The sequence below is a fragment of the Petaurus breviceps genome, unplaced genomic scaffold (assembly GCF_028583685.1).
Source record: "Petaurus breviceps papuanus isolate PSGF00001 unplaced genomic scaffold, PetGlider_PUasm1.0 91041, whole genome shotgun sequence".
Classification (NCBI taxonomy): Eukaryota; Metazoa; Chordata; class Mammalia; order Diprotodontia; family Petauridae; genus Petaurus; species Petaurus breviceps.
In genome coordinates, this window is record NW_027187400.1 from 41,623,491 (window position 1) to 41,641,736 (window position 18,246).

At 52.5% G+C, this 18,246-nt stretch overlaps 2 protein-coding genes across 3 annotated transcripts in view; one reads left to right on the top strand and one right to left on the bottom strand.

The window, feature by feature from the left end:
- CAPN12 (calpain 12) overlaps positions 1-7,027 on the top strand; it is an 11,034-nt gene extending 4,007 nt beyond the window's left edge. Inside the window, exons 9-21 of the mRNA XM_069078554.1 lie at positions 52-215; positions 314-546; positions 776-787; positions 937-1,145; positions 1,723-1,765; positions 1,848-1,907; positions 2,220-2,286; positions 4,676-4,746; positions 4,850-4,915; positions 5,077-5,155; positions 6,279-6,395; positions 6,497-6,555; positions 6,648-7,027. Of these exons, the coding sequence (XP_068934655.1) occupies positions 52-215; positions 314-546; positions 776-787; positions 937-1,145; positions 1,723-1,765; positions 1,848-1,907; positions 2,220-2,286; positions 4,676-4,746; positions 4,850-4,915; positions 5,077-5,155; positions 6,279-6,395; positions 6,497-6,555; positions 6,648-6,674 (1,207 nt within the window). The 3' untranslated portion in view covers positions 6,675-7,027. The remainder of the gene's footprint in view (positions 1-51; positions 216-313; positions 547-775; positions 788-936; positions 1,146-1,722; positions 1,766-1,847; positions 1,908-2,219; positions 2,287-4,675; positions 4,747-4,849; positions 4,916-5,076; positions 5,156-6,278; positions 6,396-6,496; positions 6,556-6,647) is intronic.
- A 21-nt stretch (positions 7,028-7,048) lies between these two features.
- ACTN4 (actinin alpha 4) overlaps positions 7,049-18,246 on the bottom strand; it is an 82,602-nt gene continuing 71,404 nt past the window's right edge. For both annotated transcript variants that reach the window (XM_069078537.1, XM_069078536.1), the window contains exons 12-20: positions 14,805-14,955; positions 13,607-13,715; positions 12,914-13,054; positions 12,630-12,812; positions 12,405-12,539; positions 11,664-11,990; positions 10,730-10,810; positions 9,388-9,546; positions 7,049-8,701 (exon numbers count right to left, since the gene is read on the bottom strand). In XM_069078537.1, the coding sequence (XP_068934638.1) occupies positions 8,543-8,701; positions 9,388-9,546; positions 10,730-10,810; positions 11,664-11,990; positions 12,405-12,539; positions 12,630-12,812; positions 12,914-13,054; positions 13,607-13,715; positions 14,805-14,955 (1,445 nt within the window). In that variant the 3' untranslated portion in view covers positions 7,049-8,542. The remainder of the gene's footprint in view (positions 8,702-9,387; positions 9,547-10,729; positions 10,811-11,663; positions 11,991-12,404; positions 12,540-12,629; positions 12,813-12,913; positions 13,055-13,606; positions 13,716-14,804; positions 14,956-18,246) is intronic.

Sequence of the window (18,246 nt, forward strand, 5' to 3'; positions counted from 1 at the left end):
CAGCCCAGGGAGGGCCCAGGGCCAAGATGTTGTGGGGTCTCTCCCTCCCAGGATGGAGCTGGGTGACTTCCTGAAGCAGTTTGACACAGTGCAGATCTGTTCCTTGAGCCCCGAGGTGCTGGGTCCTCAGCCCAAGGGGGGCGGCTGGCATGTCCACACCTTCCAGGGCCGCTGGGTGCGAGGCTTCAATGCTGGTGGGGGCCAGCCAGGCAGTGGTGAGGCCCCGAGTGCAGGGGGGATGGCCCATGGGACAGGGGAGGGAAGTCTGGGGTGGGACTCTTCCCAACCTCTTCCCTTCACCCCCCCCAAACAGAGACCTTCTGGACAAACCCCCAGTTCCAGCTCACACTTCAGGACCCAGATGAGGCAGAAGCAGAGGACGACGAGGGGGGCCCGTGGGGGGGCTGGGGGGCTGGGGGGGCCCGGCCTGGAAGGGGTGGCAGGCATCCCAAGTGCACTGTGCTCCTCTCCCTGATGCAGAGGAATCGGAGGCGGCTTCGAGCCCGGGGTGTCACCTACCTCACTGTTGGCTTCCACGTTTTCAGGGTGCGGGCAAGGAGGTGGGGGAGGAATCAGAGGGGTCAGGGAGGACTGGAGCAGGCAGAGGGAGAAGTGGAGAGACATTCAGAAAGAACTGGGAGGACAGAAAAGACAGAAGAGACGAGGGGAGACCGGCATATAGTGGGAGACACTATGGAGGCTAGGGGGAGAGGGAAGAGGGAATGGTCAGGGCCTGAGGGCAGCTCTGACCGCACACCTGTTTTCTATCCTACAGATTCCTGAAGAGGTAACAGATGCTGAAAATAAGCCTCCTGTCAGCATGCTCCTCACTCCCCAGATCCTCTCTGTGGGGGCTTGGGGCAGGAATTCTTGGGGTGGGAGTGTCCGGGGTGGCTTTGGGGAAGCCTCACGCCTCCTTACCTCCCCCTCCCCCAGCTGTTGTGCCTACAGGACTCCCCCCGGCGCCGAGAACTCCTGGCTGGCCTTCTCCGGGCTGACCGGTCCCCATTCAGCATCCGCCGGGACGTTAGCCGCCGCTGCCACCTGGCACCAGGACATTACTTGGTGGTACCCAGCACCGCTAATGCGGGAGAGGAGTCTGACTTCACACTTCGCATCTTCACAGAGCGCCAGCATACAGCCATGTGAGACTCCCCGTCAGCCCCAGCCCTGGCCAGGGGTCCCAAGCTGACACCTGAGTCCAGGCACCCCCCAGGCTGGAGGCAGTGCAAAGAGCCCTGAGTTCAAATTCTGTGTGACCTTGGACAAGCGTCATGACAACTCTGAGCCTCTATTTCCTCATCTGTAAAATAAGTGGGGTTGGCCAGAAGTTCTTTGAGGTCCCATAAAACAATCTCATTTCAGTTCCAATATCCAGGCCCTCCGTGGGTCAGCATGATGGTAGAGATCAGTGTCAGTGGACCCCAGACCTGGAGCTGGAGGTCCTCAGAGGCCATCTGCTCCTATGCCCCTCTTACAGCTCCCACTTTATGGATAAGGAAGATGGGAGTCAGCAAAAGGAAATGACCTCCTCCCCACTGGCAGACCCACTGTTCCCGCACCCCCCAGCACAGTCCTGTCACAGAAGAGCTGATCCAGATCAGAGGCCCCAACTCTGACCCCTTCCCAAACTGGGCATCCCCCCGACTCTCCCCCCAGCCAGGCGAAGTTGGGTTTCCTAGGGAGGGCTCACTGAATCCTTTCCGCTTCTTTCTCTCATAGGGAAATAGATAATGCGGTCAGTGCTGACCTTCAGGTGCTCATGGTGAGAGGAGGTCCGGGGCAAAGGGATGGTCAGGATGGTGTGGGGATGGCTTCAGTCAGTGATGGAGTATTCTATCCTCTAGACCCCCTGTGTGCCCCTGGAGCTTGAAATGGAACAGCTGTTTCAAGAATTGGCTGGAGAGGTGAGAGGGGCAGAAGGGAGTAGGGTGAGATCTGAATTCTGGGAAAGCATTTGTCAATTGGAATGGAGTCAAAAGGAAATGCAGAGGAGAGGAAATGCAGCTAACTTTTGATGAGGAAGACGGGCTCAGGGTGAAGTGGGACAGAAAGCTGGGGGAGAGACAGGGAAATCTCCCAGGGCTGGGGAACCTGTGACCTCGAGGCCATATGTGGCCCTCCAGGTCCTCAAGTGCGGCCCAACAAAGTTTTACCTCAAGACCACAGGGACTCCACCTCTGAACTCTCCCATTTCTCTTGCCTTCTTCTACCCCTAGGAAGAAGAAATTGGTCCCGAACAGCTGCAGACCTTACTCAGCATAGCTCTAGAGCCTGGAGATAGGGGTGAGTCCTGGTTAAGACCTCGGGAGTCAGGGGTGGCTGGTGACCCAGAAAGAACTCGGGATCAGGATCAGAAGACCTAGGTGCAAGCCCCTAATTGCTACATCTTGCCTGAGCGACCTTGGGCAAGTCATAGCTGTAGAGACGCGGCTGGCTACCCTGCTATGAAAGGGCTTTTAGAAAGAATGGGATCCAAGTAGCACAAAGAGGACACAGAGAAGGACGCAGAAGTGACCCCTACGCTGACTCAGGAGGTCGCAGGGGAGAAGACTGACCCGGAAGGGAAGGAAGACTGAGCAGTGGAAGTCAGGAAGAGACCTGCTTTCCCACTGCTAGGACGGAGACAAACCGTGGCGATCGGTGACTTCCTGCTAAGGACACTGAGCAGTAAGAAAGCCTGCTGGTCTTCCTTGGGCAGGTATCCAGGGCATGGAAGCTTCTGGGGTCTGTGAATCCCCTCCTACCGATGCTTGTGGGGGAACAAAGAACAAAGGAGCTCAGAAATCATGGAGGGGACTACAAAGTCCTGGCCAAGAAACTGAAACCTCAGGGAACACAATCGATGTTTGTTTCTTAAGTCATTGTTGATTGACTGAAGGTGAGAGTGTCCAAGTCTGATCAGGAACAGGAGTCCCTTAAGAATAGGATTTGATTTCTGGACCATGCCTTAAAATATAAGGATGATGGGTATTTGACCAGGGATGGCGTACACCCAGTGGTAAGCTAGATTTGCCTGGAGCAGAAGGCTCTCAAACTGAAAATGGACAGGGAGGAAGAAGACTGCCTACCTATAGCTGATAAATCAGATATCACAGGGATTAACGGGTACTGGGTGGGAGTGGGGGGCTCCTGCCGTGTGTCAGGCACTCGGTGCCCCAGAATTCACAAAGGTCAATGCCCAGTCTAATTAAAACTATGGTTTCAGTTCTGTGGACATACACACAGAACAATATGTAGACTAGCCAGGGTGAAGGGATGTAGGTTACAGGACACAGCTGATGCCAACTTAGGAGGCCCTACTGGTATGTTCTAGGAAACTACCTTTGACCAGGGCTGGTCAGCTTTGGCTGATAGATGTGTCAGAGGACAAACTCTGCCTTTGTTCTGGTCCCCTTTGAGACAAAGCTGGGAGAGATGCCATGTTGGAAGACATGTTGGTGGGCTGCCTTGAAACTTAGGGATGGATATACGTGTGAATGTACAGGATGGGAGAGGCCTGACTTGACAATGTCTATGTAATGGAAGTGGGTTTACTGGGCTGAAACCCCAATTGTGTGGGGAGGCATGGCAATCCTATGGGAGAATGTGGTCATCAGGCTGCTAGTACAAGTCTAGTATTCAGAGCAGGAAGGTGACAGCCACCACTGTATATACCATTCAGCTAGGTGGCACTGTTTACAATGCCAGGCCCAGAATCGAGATGAGTTCAAATTCTGCCCTAGACAGGTCCTACTTGTATGACCTTTGGAAATTCACTTATCTACATGTTTCCTCACCAGGAAAATGGGGAGAAGAGCAGCACCTACTGTCAAATGAGATATGTATAAAGTACTTAGCATGATGTCTGGCCCATAGTAGGTGTGCTTCTTCCCCTTCCCCGACTGTGCTCAGTTGTGAGTTCTACATTTTAGGAAGGTCACTGACTTGTGGCAGCACATCTAAAGAAGGGCGGCTAGGTGGTGCAGTGAATAGAGTACCAGCCCTGGAGTCAGGAGGACCTGAGTTCAAATCTGACCTCAGACACTTAACCCTTACTAGCTGTGTGACCTCGGGCAAGTCACTTAACCCCAACTGCCCTGCCTTCCCCCCTCCAAAATGCAAAATTTTTTTTAAATAAAAAAAAAAGGGCAAAGGGGATGGTGAGGGCACTCATTAGAGCACTGCAGAGGGAACTGAGCCTCAAGGAGGGCCTAAGCGCAACATTATGGGGAAAGGGCTCCACTCATTCTGCTCAACAAGAGACGGAGGGTGTCGAGCGGGCACAGCCAAGCCAGACGCGGGGGACAACTCCCTAACAAGCAGACTGCCCCATTTATATGAAGCAAGGGGCATTGCCCTTGGTCCCTCCCAGCTCACATCTAGAAGTCATCTCGGGCTCCAGGGGACCAGATCAGATGGGCTCCTAAGTTTCTTCTAGCTCTAAATCCTGACTCCCCCAACCAGTTTTTGGGGACACGAGAGACAGAATGATGGCCCCAGGGCACACAGAGGTCTCCTCAGTCTTGAGTTAGGGCCTGGACCATTCAGAGTCCTCTCTTTAGCTTAAGTCAGTTATTCACAAGGCTCAAACAGTATCGCAGTTTTCTGGGGTTTCACCAATGGGCCCCTTGTCCTTCTAAGACTTTTTTCAAAACATAACCTGAAAACTAAGGCCAAGTGGGTCTTCTTTCAGCCAGTTCCTGGACTTACCCACCTGGAGAGATTGGGCTCCGGACCTGCGAACAACTGATACGCTGTTTTGGAGTATCCTTATCAAACTTTTTATTGGGGAAGGAGGGGTTTTTTCAGGGAAGGGGGAAGGATAACTGGTTCTGGCCTGTCCATAATTCCCTGAACCATACTGCAGCAAGAAGGGCACTGTCTGACACTGTCTGAGTTTCAGCAGTTGTGGTATCGACTCCAAGGGTGGCAGGTAAGGGCAGTACTGGGGGAGCAGGTGTGCCAGTGAGTGGCACTAAGGGAGGGATCAGCAGGTGGTAGAAGGGCCATCCAAGCCCTGGCAGTGGGGAGAGGGTACTTTGGATCCCAGGGCAGAACAGCTGAGATGCCTGATGTGTAACTTCTCCCACCAAGGCCACATTCAGCAAGTTTGACACTGACAACTCTGGGACCATGAATTCTCATGAGCTGAGGATGGCACTCAATTCAGCAGGTACATAACAGGTTGATCTGAGGAGGCAGTTGGCACCCCCTATCCTTGACAGATAACCCAATGAATTACTGGATGAACCCCAGGTTAGAACCCAAATGGAATAGATTCCTTCCCTCCTCCTGACCCCCTGGCTAGCCTTTCAGAGAGGTCAGGTGGTACAGTGAAATGAGTGGGATGTGGAGGAGGGGGGCATGGGTGACATCACAAGTATTCATCCCAAATGAGTAAGTACGACCTGGTCCATAAGGAGAAGTGAGCCTCTTTGCACATCTGGCAAGCTTGTGGTATCTAGGACCAAGTGTAGGAATGTGATAGGGGAGGGGGGAAAGCTGCGTCCCCAGGGAATCTCACACCTAACTGATCTCAGGCCCTGGGGAACTCCAGACAGAGGCCCCCTTACTCATCATTGTCAACGACCACCAGCAGCTCCTTGAGATCAAGCTCCTAGAGCTTGGACTAGACTATGGGCCCCCAGACCCCCTGCTGGTTCTCTTTGGATTTAATGCTGAGAATGAAGAAGTCTATATGGTTTGGGGGTCACCAAGAGCCTTCCTCACAAGGCTCAGTGGCCAAGGGAGCATTCACACCCCGAGCTCCTGATTTCATGGATATTTCTTTTCCCACCACCGCCAGGTGAGAATCTAATATTTAGATGTTCAAACCTCCTTTTCTGGTTTCCACCCTTGCTCAACTTAAGAATAGCATAGTCACCCATGCCCAGAGAATCCGGTGGCCAGCACTGCTAGTGAAGTTGGCTCTGAAGCACACTTACAGGATTGGGGCTTTTGCTGCCTAGGGATTCCTGAGAGGCCTCGGGATACGGCCCTCCCAGGGGAAGGAGGCTTCGGCTGAAGGGTTCAGGCCAGGGGTCTCTAACCCTCCTCTGCCAGACCAGGGAGACCAGTGCAGTGTGCAGCCAGGGCAGAATCCTGATGTCCAGACTGAGCAGGCTCTCACCATCTCACAGATCTGTGGCACCTCCCCCACCCCGGGTGGAATCACAGAACCTAGGCCAGGCCCTCCCTCCAGGTAGCACCCCCAGGCTCCTTAAACCTCCCTGGGGCCTCAATTCCTTCAGCTCACGGGCTAATTGGTAAGAAGGTTCAGTCCTTCCACCCCATAGGCTTCCAGCTTAACAACCAGCTGACCCAGCTGCTCACCAGCCGATACCGAGACAGTCGTCTGCGGGTTGACTTGGACCGATTTGTGTCCTGCGTGGCCCAGCTCACCTGCCTCTTTCGTAAGTGACCCCCGCTCCCCACCTGGGAATCTGGGACAACCCACAGGAGGGAGTGGCCAGTGGCTGGACACCCCCCACCCCCATCTCTCCTGTCATGATAGGTCACTGCAGCCAGCATCTCAGTGAGGGGGCAGAGCTCCTCTACATGACTAAAAGACAGGTGAGGGAAGGCCTGGGGTGGAGGCAGGGGATCTACAGACCTGAAGGGCCAGCAGGGGCGGTGGGCCTCAATTCTACCCATTTCTCTTACAGTGGACAGAGCTGGCCACTTTTTCCTAGAACCTTTTCTTCTTGGAAGAGGACAAAGCACAGTGAAAGAGGGGCCATGGCCTACTTCGACAGAGGGAAGCCACAAAGCAAGGCCCCAGATCCAGACTTCCTCTCCCTTATCAAAAGGACAACCAGGCAGGGAGGGAGTGGGAGTGCAGGCTATAGCCAATAAGATTTCCCAGGACAGGTGTCCAGCCTTGGGGTGATCTAAGCTCTGGGGACTTTCTGAAATGTCCCAAGTTCTACCTGTCCAGGACATAGAGCTCCCCATGAGCTGGCTCTAATTAATTTTCCTTCCCTTGCAAACATTTAGGCATCTGACCTGGAGTCTAAAGCATTAAATAAACAGAAAAGAGAGACAGGAGTGGAGTACATTTTGGAAATTGTTCTTAAAAATATTACACATTTTATTGTCTTGTTGGTTTTTCCAGAAAAAAAAAAATAATGAGAATGAACGCCAAAAAAAAAAAAAAAAGAAAGAACAAAACCACAGAGAATCCACCGGCCCAGGCTTTTTCTCCCCTAAGCCAGGCCCCCAGACCCTGAATCCCCAGGCTAGTCCCTGACAAAAGACAATGAAGAGGAAAAGGGAAAACACAGGGGGGAGGGGAGGGGAGTTAGGATAATCAGCTGAAATCTTAATTACAACACCAAGAAAGATGGCAGATATATGTTGCTAGGTGAATATATATTTATATAATAAATCCGTAAGTTAATAAAGTAAATAGTAACTCTCTGAAAGTTTTTAATTATTTTAAAAGGTATTTTTTTGCGGGGATTTGATCTTTTTTACATTTTTTTAAATTTTTTAATTTTTTGGTCCTTAGAAAACTTGCTGAGGGAGAGTCCAGTCAAAGTGAGAGTGGCACGCCGAGCAAGGGACAGTGTGTGAAGCTGGGCCTGAGCCTCACTACTCACGATGCTCACACCCATTTTCAGGACACACGGCAGATTCCCCATTCGCTGCCACCCCGTCACCCCAGCTCCTCTCAAGTTCAGCCCTCGCCGGCTGCTGCTCCCTAACTCCCAACACCAATAAATGACCATGATCTAAGCTGCCCTGGTCGACTCTCGGAACTATCCCTCTTTAAACATCTTTATGTGGAAAAGAAGTAGGGGGAGGAGAGAGAAGGACAGGAACAAAACAGCTTAGAGGAAGAGGAGGCTGTGGGTGAGCCCTTCTCTGGAAGTAGCTGAGGAGGTGCCCAACCTGCAGGGCAGCCACCAGGGAACCCATATTCTGAGGATTCTGGGTTGCCTCCCCATTCCTGTCCCATCAGAGAACTGGACCCAAGAGGGTTCCTAGACAAGGCACATGGTCTTTGGCCCTGAAGGGAACAAGCTGCAAGAGGGCTTTGTGGAGGAGGGGCAGAGTTTATCTGCTGGGATGATGAGGGGAATAGAGTGAGTGTGTGTCTGTGTGTTGGGCATGTGCCAGGGGTGACCGTGAGGCTGAGGAGACATGTTATCATGATGCTGTGCAGCTTGGGGAGGGAGGCCAGTCTTCATTTCATGAGGGTATCAACTCAGCTTACTTTAAAAAATATATATATATTATATATTTATAACAGACCAGAATGATTTACTCTAAACTCCCCCTTCACCATTACCCCTGCCCCAGGCTGGGGAACTCCTGGCCAATCAACTAAGAGAGAGGAGAGCTCCTGCCCCTTCCCCCCCTCCCACAAAAAGGAAGGCAAGAGAGAGAAAGAGAGAGAGTGCACTTTGCATAGATACCTGGTCAGGTCAGAGAAAACTGGACTACAACAAGCCACCCCCTGGAGGGAGAAGGGGGCTTGGGGCTGCCCCCCCCCGAGATGGAGGCGGAGGAGGGCGGTTTGGTCACTGTGTCTCCTCAGTGAGGGGTGGCAGGGGGCTCACAGGTCACTCTCGCCATAGAGGGCTGTGGAGAAGGATTTGTAGTCCAAGGCTCCGGGAGCAGCATCTGGGCCCTGGTACGGAGCCATGCGGGCGATGCAGTACTCGGCTTGGTCTGGGGGTAACTCCCGCCGAAGCTCCTCAGCCGTGATGAAGTTCTGGCAGTAAGAGGAAAACCTGAGCAGGGGCCCTGGGCCTGCCCTCCAGTCCCCCGTACCCCCTCCCCAGACTCCCGGCAGCACTAACTTCACAGATAAGCCTGCTGGAATCTCTGCTGGCCCGGCCTTCAGGATTGCCACCAGGCCCTTGTGGACCTCGCTTGGATTTCAGTTGGCCCGATTCTCTCCCACATTAATCTCCAGTGTTAAGATGGTTTAAGATTCACCTGGAAGCACTTTCTCTTCTACACACCGAGAGACATTTACTTCAGCTCTCTCCCAATGTGGAGATCGGGTGTGTTCCTGCTTTCCGTACCACTGCTGACTTTATACCCTGTGCCCTACTGCAAGCTTCTGACTAGAAAAGCTGTCTTTTCAGTCTCTCCTCATCCTTTTCCTTGATCTCTACGGGGCAACGTGGAAAAGAGCCCTAGACAAGGAACCAGGAGCCCTGGGCCCTAGCCAGGGTCCATCCATTACTCGGTGCATGACCTGGGCCAGAGCCCATTACTTCGCTAAGACCCTCTTTAGCTCTGATCCCTCCCTATGCTCCCACCTACACATGATCTGGGGGGGGGTCCCTTCCATTTCTGCTCTCTGATGGTGTGATCTACTGTTTGAGTCAGCCCTGCCCAAAGCCCTGCCAGAGGTGGGTCATCTCTGCTTCTGAGTACCAATCATCTCACCTTATCTCCAGCCAGGACCTTGAAGGAAGCAATGACTTGGTCAGCTGTGTCTGTATCGGTGGTCTCTCGAGACATGAAGTCGATGAAGGCCTGGAATGTCACGATGCCGCTACTGTTGGGGTCCACAACGCTCATGATGCGGTTGAATTCAGCATCACCCTGTCGGGGAGTGGGAAGATGGGAGGGGTTGTTGCTGCAGTGTTCAGGGGTCCTTCCCCCATGCCCAAGGGGAGGAACAACCACTTGGTGGGTTGAATACACCCTATTTCCTGTCACAGGCCCCACCAGCCAATCGAGCTCAGCTCCCATGCTCAAGTGAGCTTCCTCTTTAAATGATGAAAGACCTTGGTTCTCTGCTGACAGTTTGCTATCACCCCCCTTTTTTAGGAGCTTAGAACCCCTGCTTAAACTTAAGCATTCTCTAAGGTTCTCCTTGTCTCTTCAATGGTACTTAGCACAGGGTTAGGCACGTTCAGCACTACCCATTTTCCAGGCTAGTCTTCTGACAAGTATGGTCACCCCTGATCCAGGAAAGAAGGGAGAAAACCAGCTCTTCCCTCTCTATACTCTGGGGGCTTGGCTGTCCATGTTTGCTAGATCTTCCCCCTCCCCCAAAATTTAAAATGACTAGTCACTTAAACCTAGGCCACCTGCCAACTCTGCCCACATGTACCAAAGAGGGGAAAAAGGGAAAGGGAAAAAGATAAAATGGGAAAGGGGTGCGGTGAAGAGAAGCAGAGGGAAAAAAAGACTTCCTCTGTCTTGGGGTTTGGCAAAGCCAAGAGCGCAGGGATGCCGGGAGAAAAAATAGAGGACTCTGAGCATGTCAGCGAGGGGCAGCAGGGGTGATGGGAGCAGCCGGAGGCAGAGTGGCCCTCCCACCTGGCCGTGTCAAAGGCAGAGAGAAGACAGGAACGCTGTGTTCCTTTTCCAGGGGAGCTTGCGAGTTTAGAGGAGGAGGAGGGGAGGGCGAGAGAGCGCAGAGCGTACCAGGCTATATCCTGTGGAGATAAGCAGAGCTCGGAAGTCATCAGCGTCCATGCTGCCAGTCTGCTTCTGCTCCGAGGGAAGGCCCCAGAATGGGGGATGAAGAGAAGGAGGCGGCACACGCAAGAGGTGGAGAATAAATAGCAGGAAAGAGAGGCGAGGGGAATGGATGAGCAGACAGAGAAGGCCAACAACACTCAAGGTAAGAGAAAAGTATGGGAAGAGAGGAGGCCAGAACAGCAATGGTTTAAAGGGTGAATAGGAAAAGGAAAGCAGTGGAGCAGGAGAAAGGGGGAGAGAGAGAGAGGCAGTTAATTAAAGTGTCGGGTGGGCAGTCCCACCAGGGCATCCATACCTGTCGATCATTTTCCACATCGTAGCCCAGGCTGATGAGGCATGCTTTGAACTCCTCAGGCCCCAGCGCCCCGCCGTGATCCTGCCGAACCATCCAGGGGGGCACAGTCCAGACCCCACCGAGCAGGAGGGGAAGAGGGATGGGTATGGAAACCAAGGCCGGAGACAGGGAGAAGGAACCACGAGGCCACATGCAGGGTTGGGGAAAGGGAAGAGGGACACATGAGAAAGCAGACAGGAGGGAAATACATCATTAGAGGGTAACACAGACACAGTGACCTAGGGAAAGGGGAAGGGGTGTGGGGGAATGAAGTCTGGGGAAACGGAATTAGAGGAGTAGAGCAGGCATGAGCTTGTCCAACCAGACTCCTGACAGAAGGAAGCTTTTAGCTAGCTCCTCTGACAGTAATTTCTGGCTCAGCCCCATCTTCTCTTCCATGGGTGACCTCGAGGATAGTGGAAGGCATACTTCCCTGCATTAGGTAATGGGCAGTAAGGGAGGTGAGGAACAGACAATTCTTGACCAGCCCATGGAAGAGCTTTGCTACAGCCTTCTATGTAGGACTCATCTCCTTCTGGCCTTGCAGACAGGCTTGGGAACCGTCACTGCTCATGACCTTTCTCATGATACCTTGTATGAGTATTACTGTTGCTTGTGCAGCTGTCTTCTCTGGCCTGCTGGACTTAGACCGTAAGCTCACTGAAGGGAGGCATCATGACTGTACAGCTCTCTAGTCTCCTACCCTGTCTCTCCCTACCCAAAAAATGGTGTGGACATCTGGTCAGTAAGTGCTAAATCAACGAATGAACGAATGAAGGTGGGGGTAGGGAAGGAAGGGAAGAGGACACCAGGAAGGGTTCTGGATGAAGTGGGCAATGGCAAACAACCCGGTTTGGGAAGGGGCACAGAGGGGAGCAGGTCTGAGTCCACTCACTTTGTCAAAGTGGTTGAAGGATGCCCGGAACTCCTGCATCTGCTCCTGACTGATGCCTTTGGCATCCCGGGTCAGGATCTGGTTCTCTACCTCGTTGATGGTTCTGGCGATGGTGGTGAGGAGCTGTTCCCAGCCCACACGAATATGCTCCATGGTGTAGTTGGTGTGCTTGTTGTCAAAGATGAGGGCCTCCTGGATGAGCTGGTGCTGCTGCTCCAGGAGGTCCAGGTTGGGCTTGTAGTCCACGATGCTCTGCTCATACTGCTTCAGGTGGTTCAGCTGGTCCTCCAGGGTGCCGTTCATCTCAATGGAAATGCGCCCGATTTCCTGGGTCAAAAAAAGGAAGGAGGGTCCCACTCCTGCCCCAATAATGCTGCTGCCTAGGGCAGACAGCCCCTTTCTAAAGGCTTCCTTCCTTTCTCCAACTGCATCTCAACAGGAACTAGGCATTCCAGCTCCTAGGGGCTCTTATTTGTGCCTCTGCTCAGGCCCCAGTGAGGCCCCCCTGGCAGTCTATCCCCGACTGTCTCTCCTCCTGAGCTTAAAAAGAAATGAGAGCCCAATCCCAATGCCTTTGCGGAAGATTCTATGTGTATCCAGTCTTATTCCTGGTTTCTGGTCTAACAGACTTTCAGGTGAACTCTCTTGCAGTGCTCATGCACAGGCCGCTGTGGGCTGCATCTGACACCAGGTGGCGCTCTAAGCCCATGGCCAGCCCTTGGTGACCAGCTCCTCCCTCACCTCCATCTTGGTCTGGATCCACGGCCCCACAATGTTGGCCTGGCTGGCAAACTGCCTGCGGAGGCGCTCGTTGGACTGCTGCTTGCTCTGCTCCTCCAGCAGGGCATCGTCGCGCTTTGGCACGAGCTGCTGAACCTGCCCAGGAGAAAGTTTGTGAAAAGGGGATGTTCGGGGTCTGTGGGCTCTGGCTCCTGGAGCTGCTCCCGGCCTGCCTCTTGGGCTCACCTTCTCCCACTTGGAGTTGATGATCTGAGGGGTGACGGTGGTGTAGGGGTTGCTCCCCAACAGCTTGATGTGGTTACACTCAGCAATCCTCTGCGCTTCCCCATGGATGGCCAGGATGGCCTCCCGCTCCTTGTCGGCATCGGGCAGGGTGGACTTGAACTGGTCGTGGGCTGCGATCAGGCCCTGGAGGGCAAGGGCAGGCAGGGATCAGGCACCGAGCAGGACTGCCGGCCCCTTCTCCCCGTCAGGCCTGGCCGTGCCAGCACCTAGGCGGAGGGACCTACCTCAATCTCCTCGATGGTGTGCACAATGAACATGTCCTGCAGGTCCTCCATCGCGCTCTCCATCCAGTTATTGAATGGCGCTGCACGCTTGGCGTACTCCAGGTGCAGCTGGTCGATGGTCTCCAGCTGCTTCTCTGTTTTCTGAAGTGGGGAGAAGGGTGGTGGTGGGTGGAGAAGCACAGGGTGGCCCCTGCGAGAGGCCTCCGGGGCACAGAAGCCCACCCCTCAAGGCTTGGGTGGCCCCTCAAACTGCTATGGAGTTTCCCCCCCCTGCCCCTTGGGGCCAGGTGATAGCTCTTCAAAAACTCTACCACCATAAACCTGTTTCCTCTCCTCCAGGCCACACAGCCTGGCAGGATCTCCCTGGCACCGCCCTGAGGCCCACCCTGGGCACAAGGCAAGAGTGACACTCCAGCGAGGGACTAGGGCAGCCCAGGGCAAGGGATTCTCCGGCTGCCATGTCATGTTGCTGACTTGCACTCAACTAGCCTCAAGCCCACTCAGCCCCACAGATCTTTTTTGGACAAAATGCTATTCAGCCAGACCTCCCCAATATGTGCACGGGGTATTCTGTCCTTGCTGCCCATCTGCGCTTCTGACATCTGGGGAGAAAGGGACTTGGCCAGTGTGGGCAGTGCCAGGGCATTAAGAGGCTCCGTTATTTTATCCCTGTGCCCAGACGAAAGACCTCACCTCAAGAGCTTCTCTTCGGCTGTGAGTCAGCGAGCCAAGGGCATCCCACTGGTCACAGATCTTCTGGCACCGAGTATTGACACTTGGGGAATCATAATAATCCAGTTCACTGTGAAGACAGGGAGAGAAGCACTGTGGAGACCTGCTGAGGCCCATTTTTCTCAGCATGAACAGTGCTCTTTCAATCTATCAGAGATGCTCATTGGCACAGGCTGGTCCATCACTCTCGAGGTCTCAAGTTAATTAAAGGTTTTCCAATGGGGGCAATCTCATACATACGGGAGCAGGCAACACCAAAAGCCATCAAGGTTCCAGAAGGATTATCATCTGTCAAATCTGCCAAGGTGGGGGATGGGGCAAGGGAGCCTGATGACAGTAAGAAGGGCCAAGAGAAGAAACGTGTCCTACCCAGGGCTTGGCCTCTCCAAGTATTAACACTGCAGAGGGTAAAGGCAGGCAGGGGAGGGGAGGGCTGTGCAAAGGGCAGTTCTAGACAAGGAACAGACAGTTATTTTGGGAGCTCCCCGCTGGGAATGAAGGATTTTCCATTAAGTCATGCCCTGGGCCTCCCACTTCTAGGTGGTAGACGCTCAATGTAGGGGAATAAGGCACACATTCATTGGCTCCCCACAGGCCCAATGCTGAGTGTACTAATTGTGCGCATGAGTTTATCTGACTGGGGTGGGGAAGTGAGGAAAAAAATCCCAGGCTGCCTGGAAGCTCTTACAATAAGAGTATTCTAATCAGGGGAAGAAGGGAAGGGGGTTGGGAGTGCCAGGAACAATAGTGCCACTGTACTTTGCACTTCCCCCTTGGGATGCAGGGCTGGGGGCCTGGGGCAGCCTTGCTCAAACACAACCATGCAGTGAGCATGTGGGCCAGCAGGACCCACACTGAGGAAGGCAGAGGGAGGTCGAGAGGCCCTCCCACCAAAACCATCCTACTAAAACAGCCTCGGGTCTGTTTACATGACTCAGATAATGTGGAGGGAGGGGCAGCTCAGGAAGACCTCTAGAGATAAAAGGATGGGTGTGCAAGGAGACAAAAACCAAGGGCCACAGAAGGTTGCTAGTTGTCCCCCAAAGAAACTCCTGAGGAGAGCTGCTCCCCAAAAGGTGAGATCACGAAGGGACAGCATTGGCTTCCTTTAAGGACTTGTCCCCACCCTGGGCCCCACGTGGGAGAGAAGATGACATACTTCAGCTCCTGGGCAATGGCAGCAATCTGCTCCACACGGTCCTGGTGGGCTGCCAGGTCACTCTCGAAGGCCTCATGTTTCCTGATGAGGGCTTTGATGTCGGACAGGGTGGCAGTCTCATAGTCCTTCTGTTTCAGCATGGCCTCCTTACCTGTGGGATAGGGATCAGAGAGGAATGGTCAGAGCTGGGCCAGGAAAGGAAAACAAAGGACATTGGCAAGGAGCGGCGTGGCTTCTTGTCCAGGCCCAGCCCCAGGCTTGGGCAGGAGAGCAGAGAAGACTTGAGTCTGGCTGAGCCATACCCCTGACTGCTCCCAGTGGCACTGGCTGCTGGTCTTGGTTTGGGAATTGGAAGGCAGGCACCTTAGGCCCAGAGAAGTCATATTCATTGACAGTTTCAAGCAGTCACATTTTACATTGATTTCAATGATTAATGCATAAGAAAACTGATTGAAGGATTAGGGGTGCCTAACCTAGAGAAGATGAGACTGGAGGTAATGGGAAAAGGGGGAGGAAGACAAAAATGATAGCTCCCCCCAGATATGGGGAAAAGGAATTAAATGTATCCTGTTTGGTGCTAGAGAACAGAACTAGAAGGAATGAAAGTGAATTAAAAAGAGCAGATTGAAGTCAGTAAAAAACAACAGCAAAGTTTCAAATGCAAAACGGACTGCTCTGGGAGCTGAGGTTTGTTAGGGACCCTGAACAAAGGAGCATTATTAGTGCTCAGGGATGAACAAGATGAGCTGGTTTATGAAGTACCTCAATTTCATGCTTCCATTAAGTGAATGAAGGCAGGGCTAGAGCCAGGCCTGAGGCAGAAAGGAGGGAAAAGGGTTGGATGGAGGGGCTGGCCCTGACCTCTATCCGAGCTTTCCCCTAAGCTAAGTTACACTATTCCATATCTCCCAGGCTCTGTACAATGGGACAGCTGGCAGTGTGAAGGGTTCAACTGTCAGGCCTTCTGAAGGGGAGAAATGCTGTTATTAGGCTTGGAGTCTGAGTAATTATATACCTGAGAGAGAACTAAAACCAAGGGAGAACACTGGAGAAAGTTCACGCCTTTCAGGGGAACTTTAGAGAAGAAAACCACTTCCAAGGAAAGGAGGCAGGCCCCCAGGACTAACTGGGAGATTGGTGCTTGGACTGATTTCATCAGCTCAGATCGGCTATGGTCTTTCAGAGCTCAGACTCCAGGAGCCCATTCAGTGACAGGTCCAGAGACCCATGATTTGATTCCCTCAGAGCTTTCTACCCAAACCTACAGGCAGGTATGGAAGAAGACAATAAAGTTATAAAGGCAGAAAAGGCAAGTCATTCATCCTCCTTTCCTGCCTCCTACCAAGGGTAAACACCATACTGAGATGATTGCCTTCCTTACACTAACACAAAAGCAAAAAGATGGTAAATGAGTTTGGACTTGGTTGGGCAGGGTGTGGAGAATGAGAGCTAGCATTCACAGAGCACTGAGATTTGCAAAGTGTTTTATGTGCCATCTAACTGATCCTCAAACACCCCTGCCAGGCAGAAGCTGTTATATTGTCCCCATTTACAGATTAAGTAATTGAGGCTGGAAGGGGCTCTGAGGCTTGCTTGGAGATATGCACAAGTAAGTGTCTGAGGCAGGATCCCAACCCACTGTGTGGCCTGTTAGGCCAAGGAGAATGGTACAGAAGACTGCATCTTCTCCCTGTGTCTGAAGACAGGACTGTAGGGACATTAGTCAGTGGGGCAGCTCATCCCTTAGGGGAAGCCAGAGACACAAGTCAATACCGGAAATGGTTTAGGCCAAGACAAGCTGCCCACACTAACCCAGCCGGAGGCAGGGGCACAAATTCAGACAGCCTTTTTGTGCCATGACCCCCCAGCTGGGAGTGCAAGAGCTTCAGCCCTGGGGAATGAGAGCACAATAGCCAGCATGGGGATCTAGACAGACACCAGGGGAAGAACAGCAGTAACTGCAGACAGAACTCAAAGACCCTGGGATTAGTAAAGTCTTCCCTAGAATGGCCTGAGGAGGGCAGCCATGCTAGACCCTGTTGTTAAGAAAACCCTGGTACAGAGCAGACCCCAGTGGGTCACAGGAAGGGATTTGAGGAATCTGGCTCAAGCCAGTCATTTAGAAACCGAAGTCTATGGCAAAGGAGTGATCTGCCAAAGGTCACTCAATACACAAATGGGTCTTTGCCGATTCCCTCCTATGATACAGACCATTGTCCATCTGTACCTCACCAACTCCAGGACCCCCCGCCGCCCATGACAATCTTGGACAAGTGAGCTTCACCCTGCTTTATGCTGTCTTGATAGTTACAATGAGAAGTCTGAACAAGACAAGGCCTCTATTGTTCTCCCTTTTTTGAGAAATCTTATGTAACTTCGATATGTATGTGGGAGATACCATAGTAGAAGAGAAGCTGGTGTTCTGTTCAAATGAAATCAAAAGCTTTAAGAAAATTAGTAAGAAATAAAGTTCAGGAGCATCTTGGGATTTTTTAGATCTTTTAGTCACCTGTACAATGGTAAAGATGTGGTCTGCTGTGGACTAGACCATCATTTTGTGGCAGCCTGCCTGCTCTGACCCTGAATGTCTTGGAGCCTCCCCCCACAGACTCAGCATGGCTCCTTTTCCTTCCCCTCTATCTACCAGTGCCTGCTCCACTACAGTTCAAAGGCATCAGCGTGATGCCCTTGAGGATGAAATCTTGTAGAGGTTTCATTTCAACCCAGCATTTACTTGTGGTTCTCCCTTTTGTCTCTGTCTGTCTGTCTGTCTCTCTCACACACACACCTCAGATGGTAATTTTTGGTAGAGAGGTAGGGGGAGAAAAGGTCCTTACACAGGAACATGGACAGTTTCTGTAAAGGCAGGGAAAAAGAAGACAGGATATCATGTGTCCTGAACAGCAAGGGGAGTCTGGCTGGACCACAGAATCTAAGATTAGAGAGCACTCATGGGAGCCAGGCTGTGAGGGGGCTTTAAATGATGAGCAAGTATTTGTATTCATGCCTAGAGCTAACAGGCAGTCACTGGAGAGTTTCATAAAATCTCTCTGCCTTTCTAACCTGTCTAAATTGCAATTATGTTCAGGTGGTCTTTTCTGCACATACTTCTCAGGAGCACCGAAATACAAGTGAGCAAGGGGTGGCCAGGTGGCTCAGCAAGTAAGAGCACTGGCTCCAGTGTCAGGATGACCTGGGGATCTAATCCTGGGCTCAGACACTTAGCACCACACCCAGAAATAACTGGCTGTGTAACCTTGAGCAAGTTACTTAACCCCGATTGCTTAAAAAAAAAGTTTCCCCTAATACATCACAAAAAATTACATTTAGGGGCGGCTAGGTGGCGCAGTGAATAAAGCACCGGCCCTGGAGTCAGTAAGACCTGAGTTCAAATCCAGCCTCAGACACTTAATACAAAAACTAGCTGTGTGACCTTGAGCAA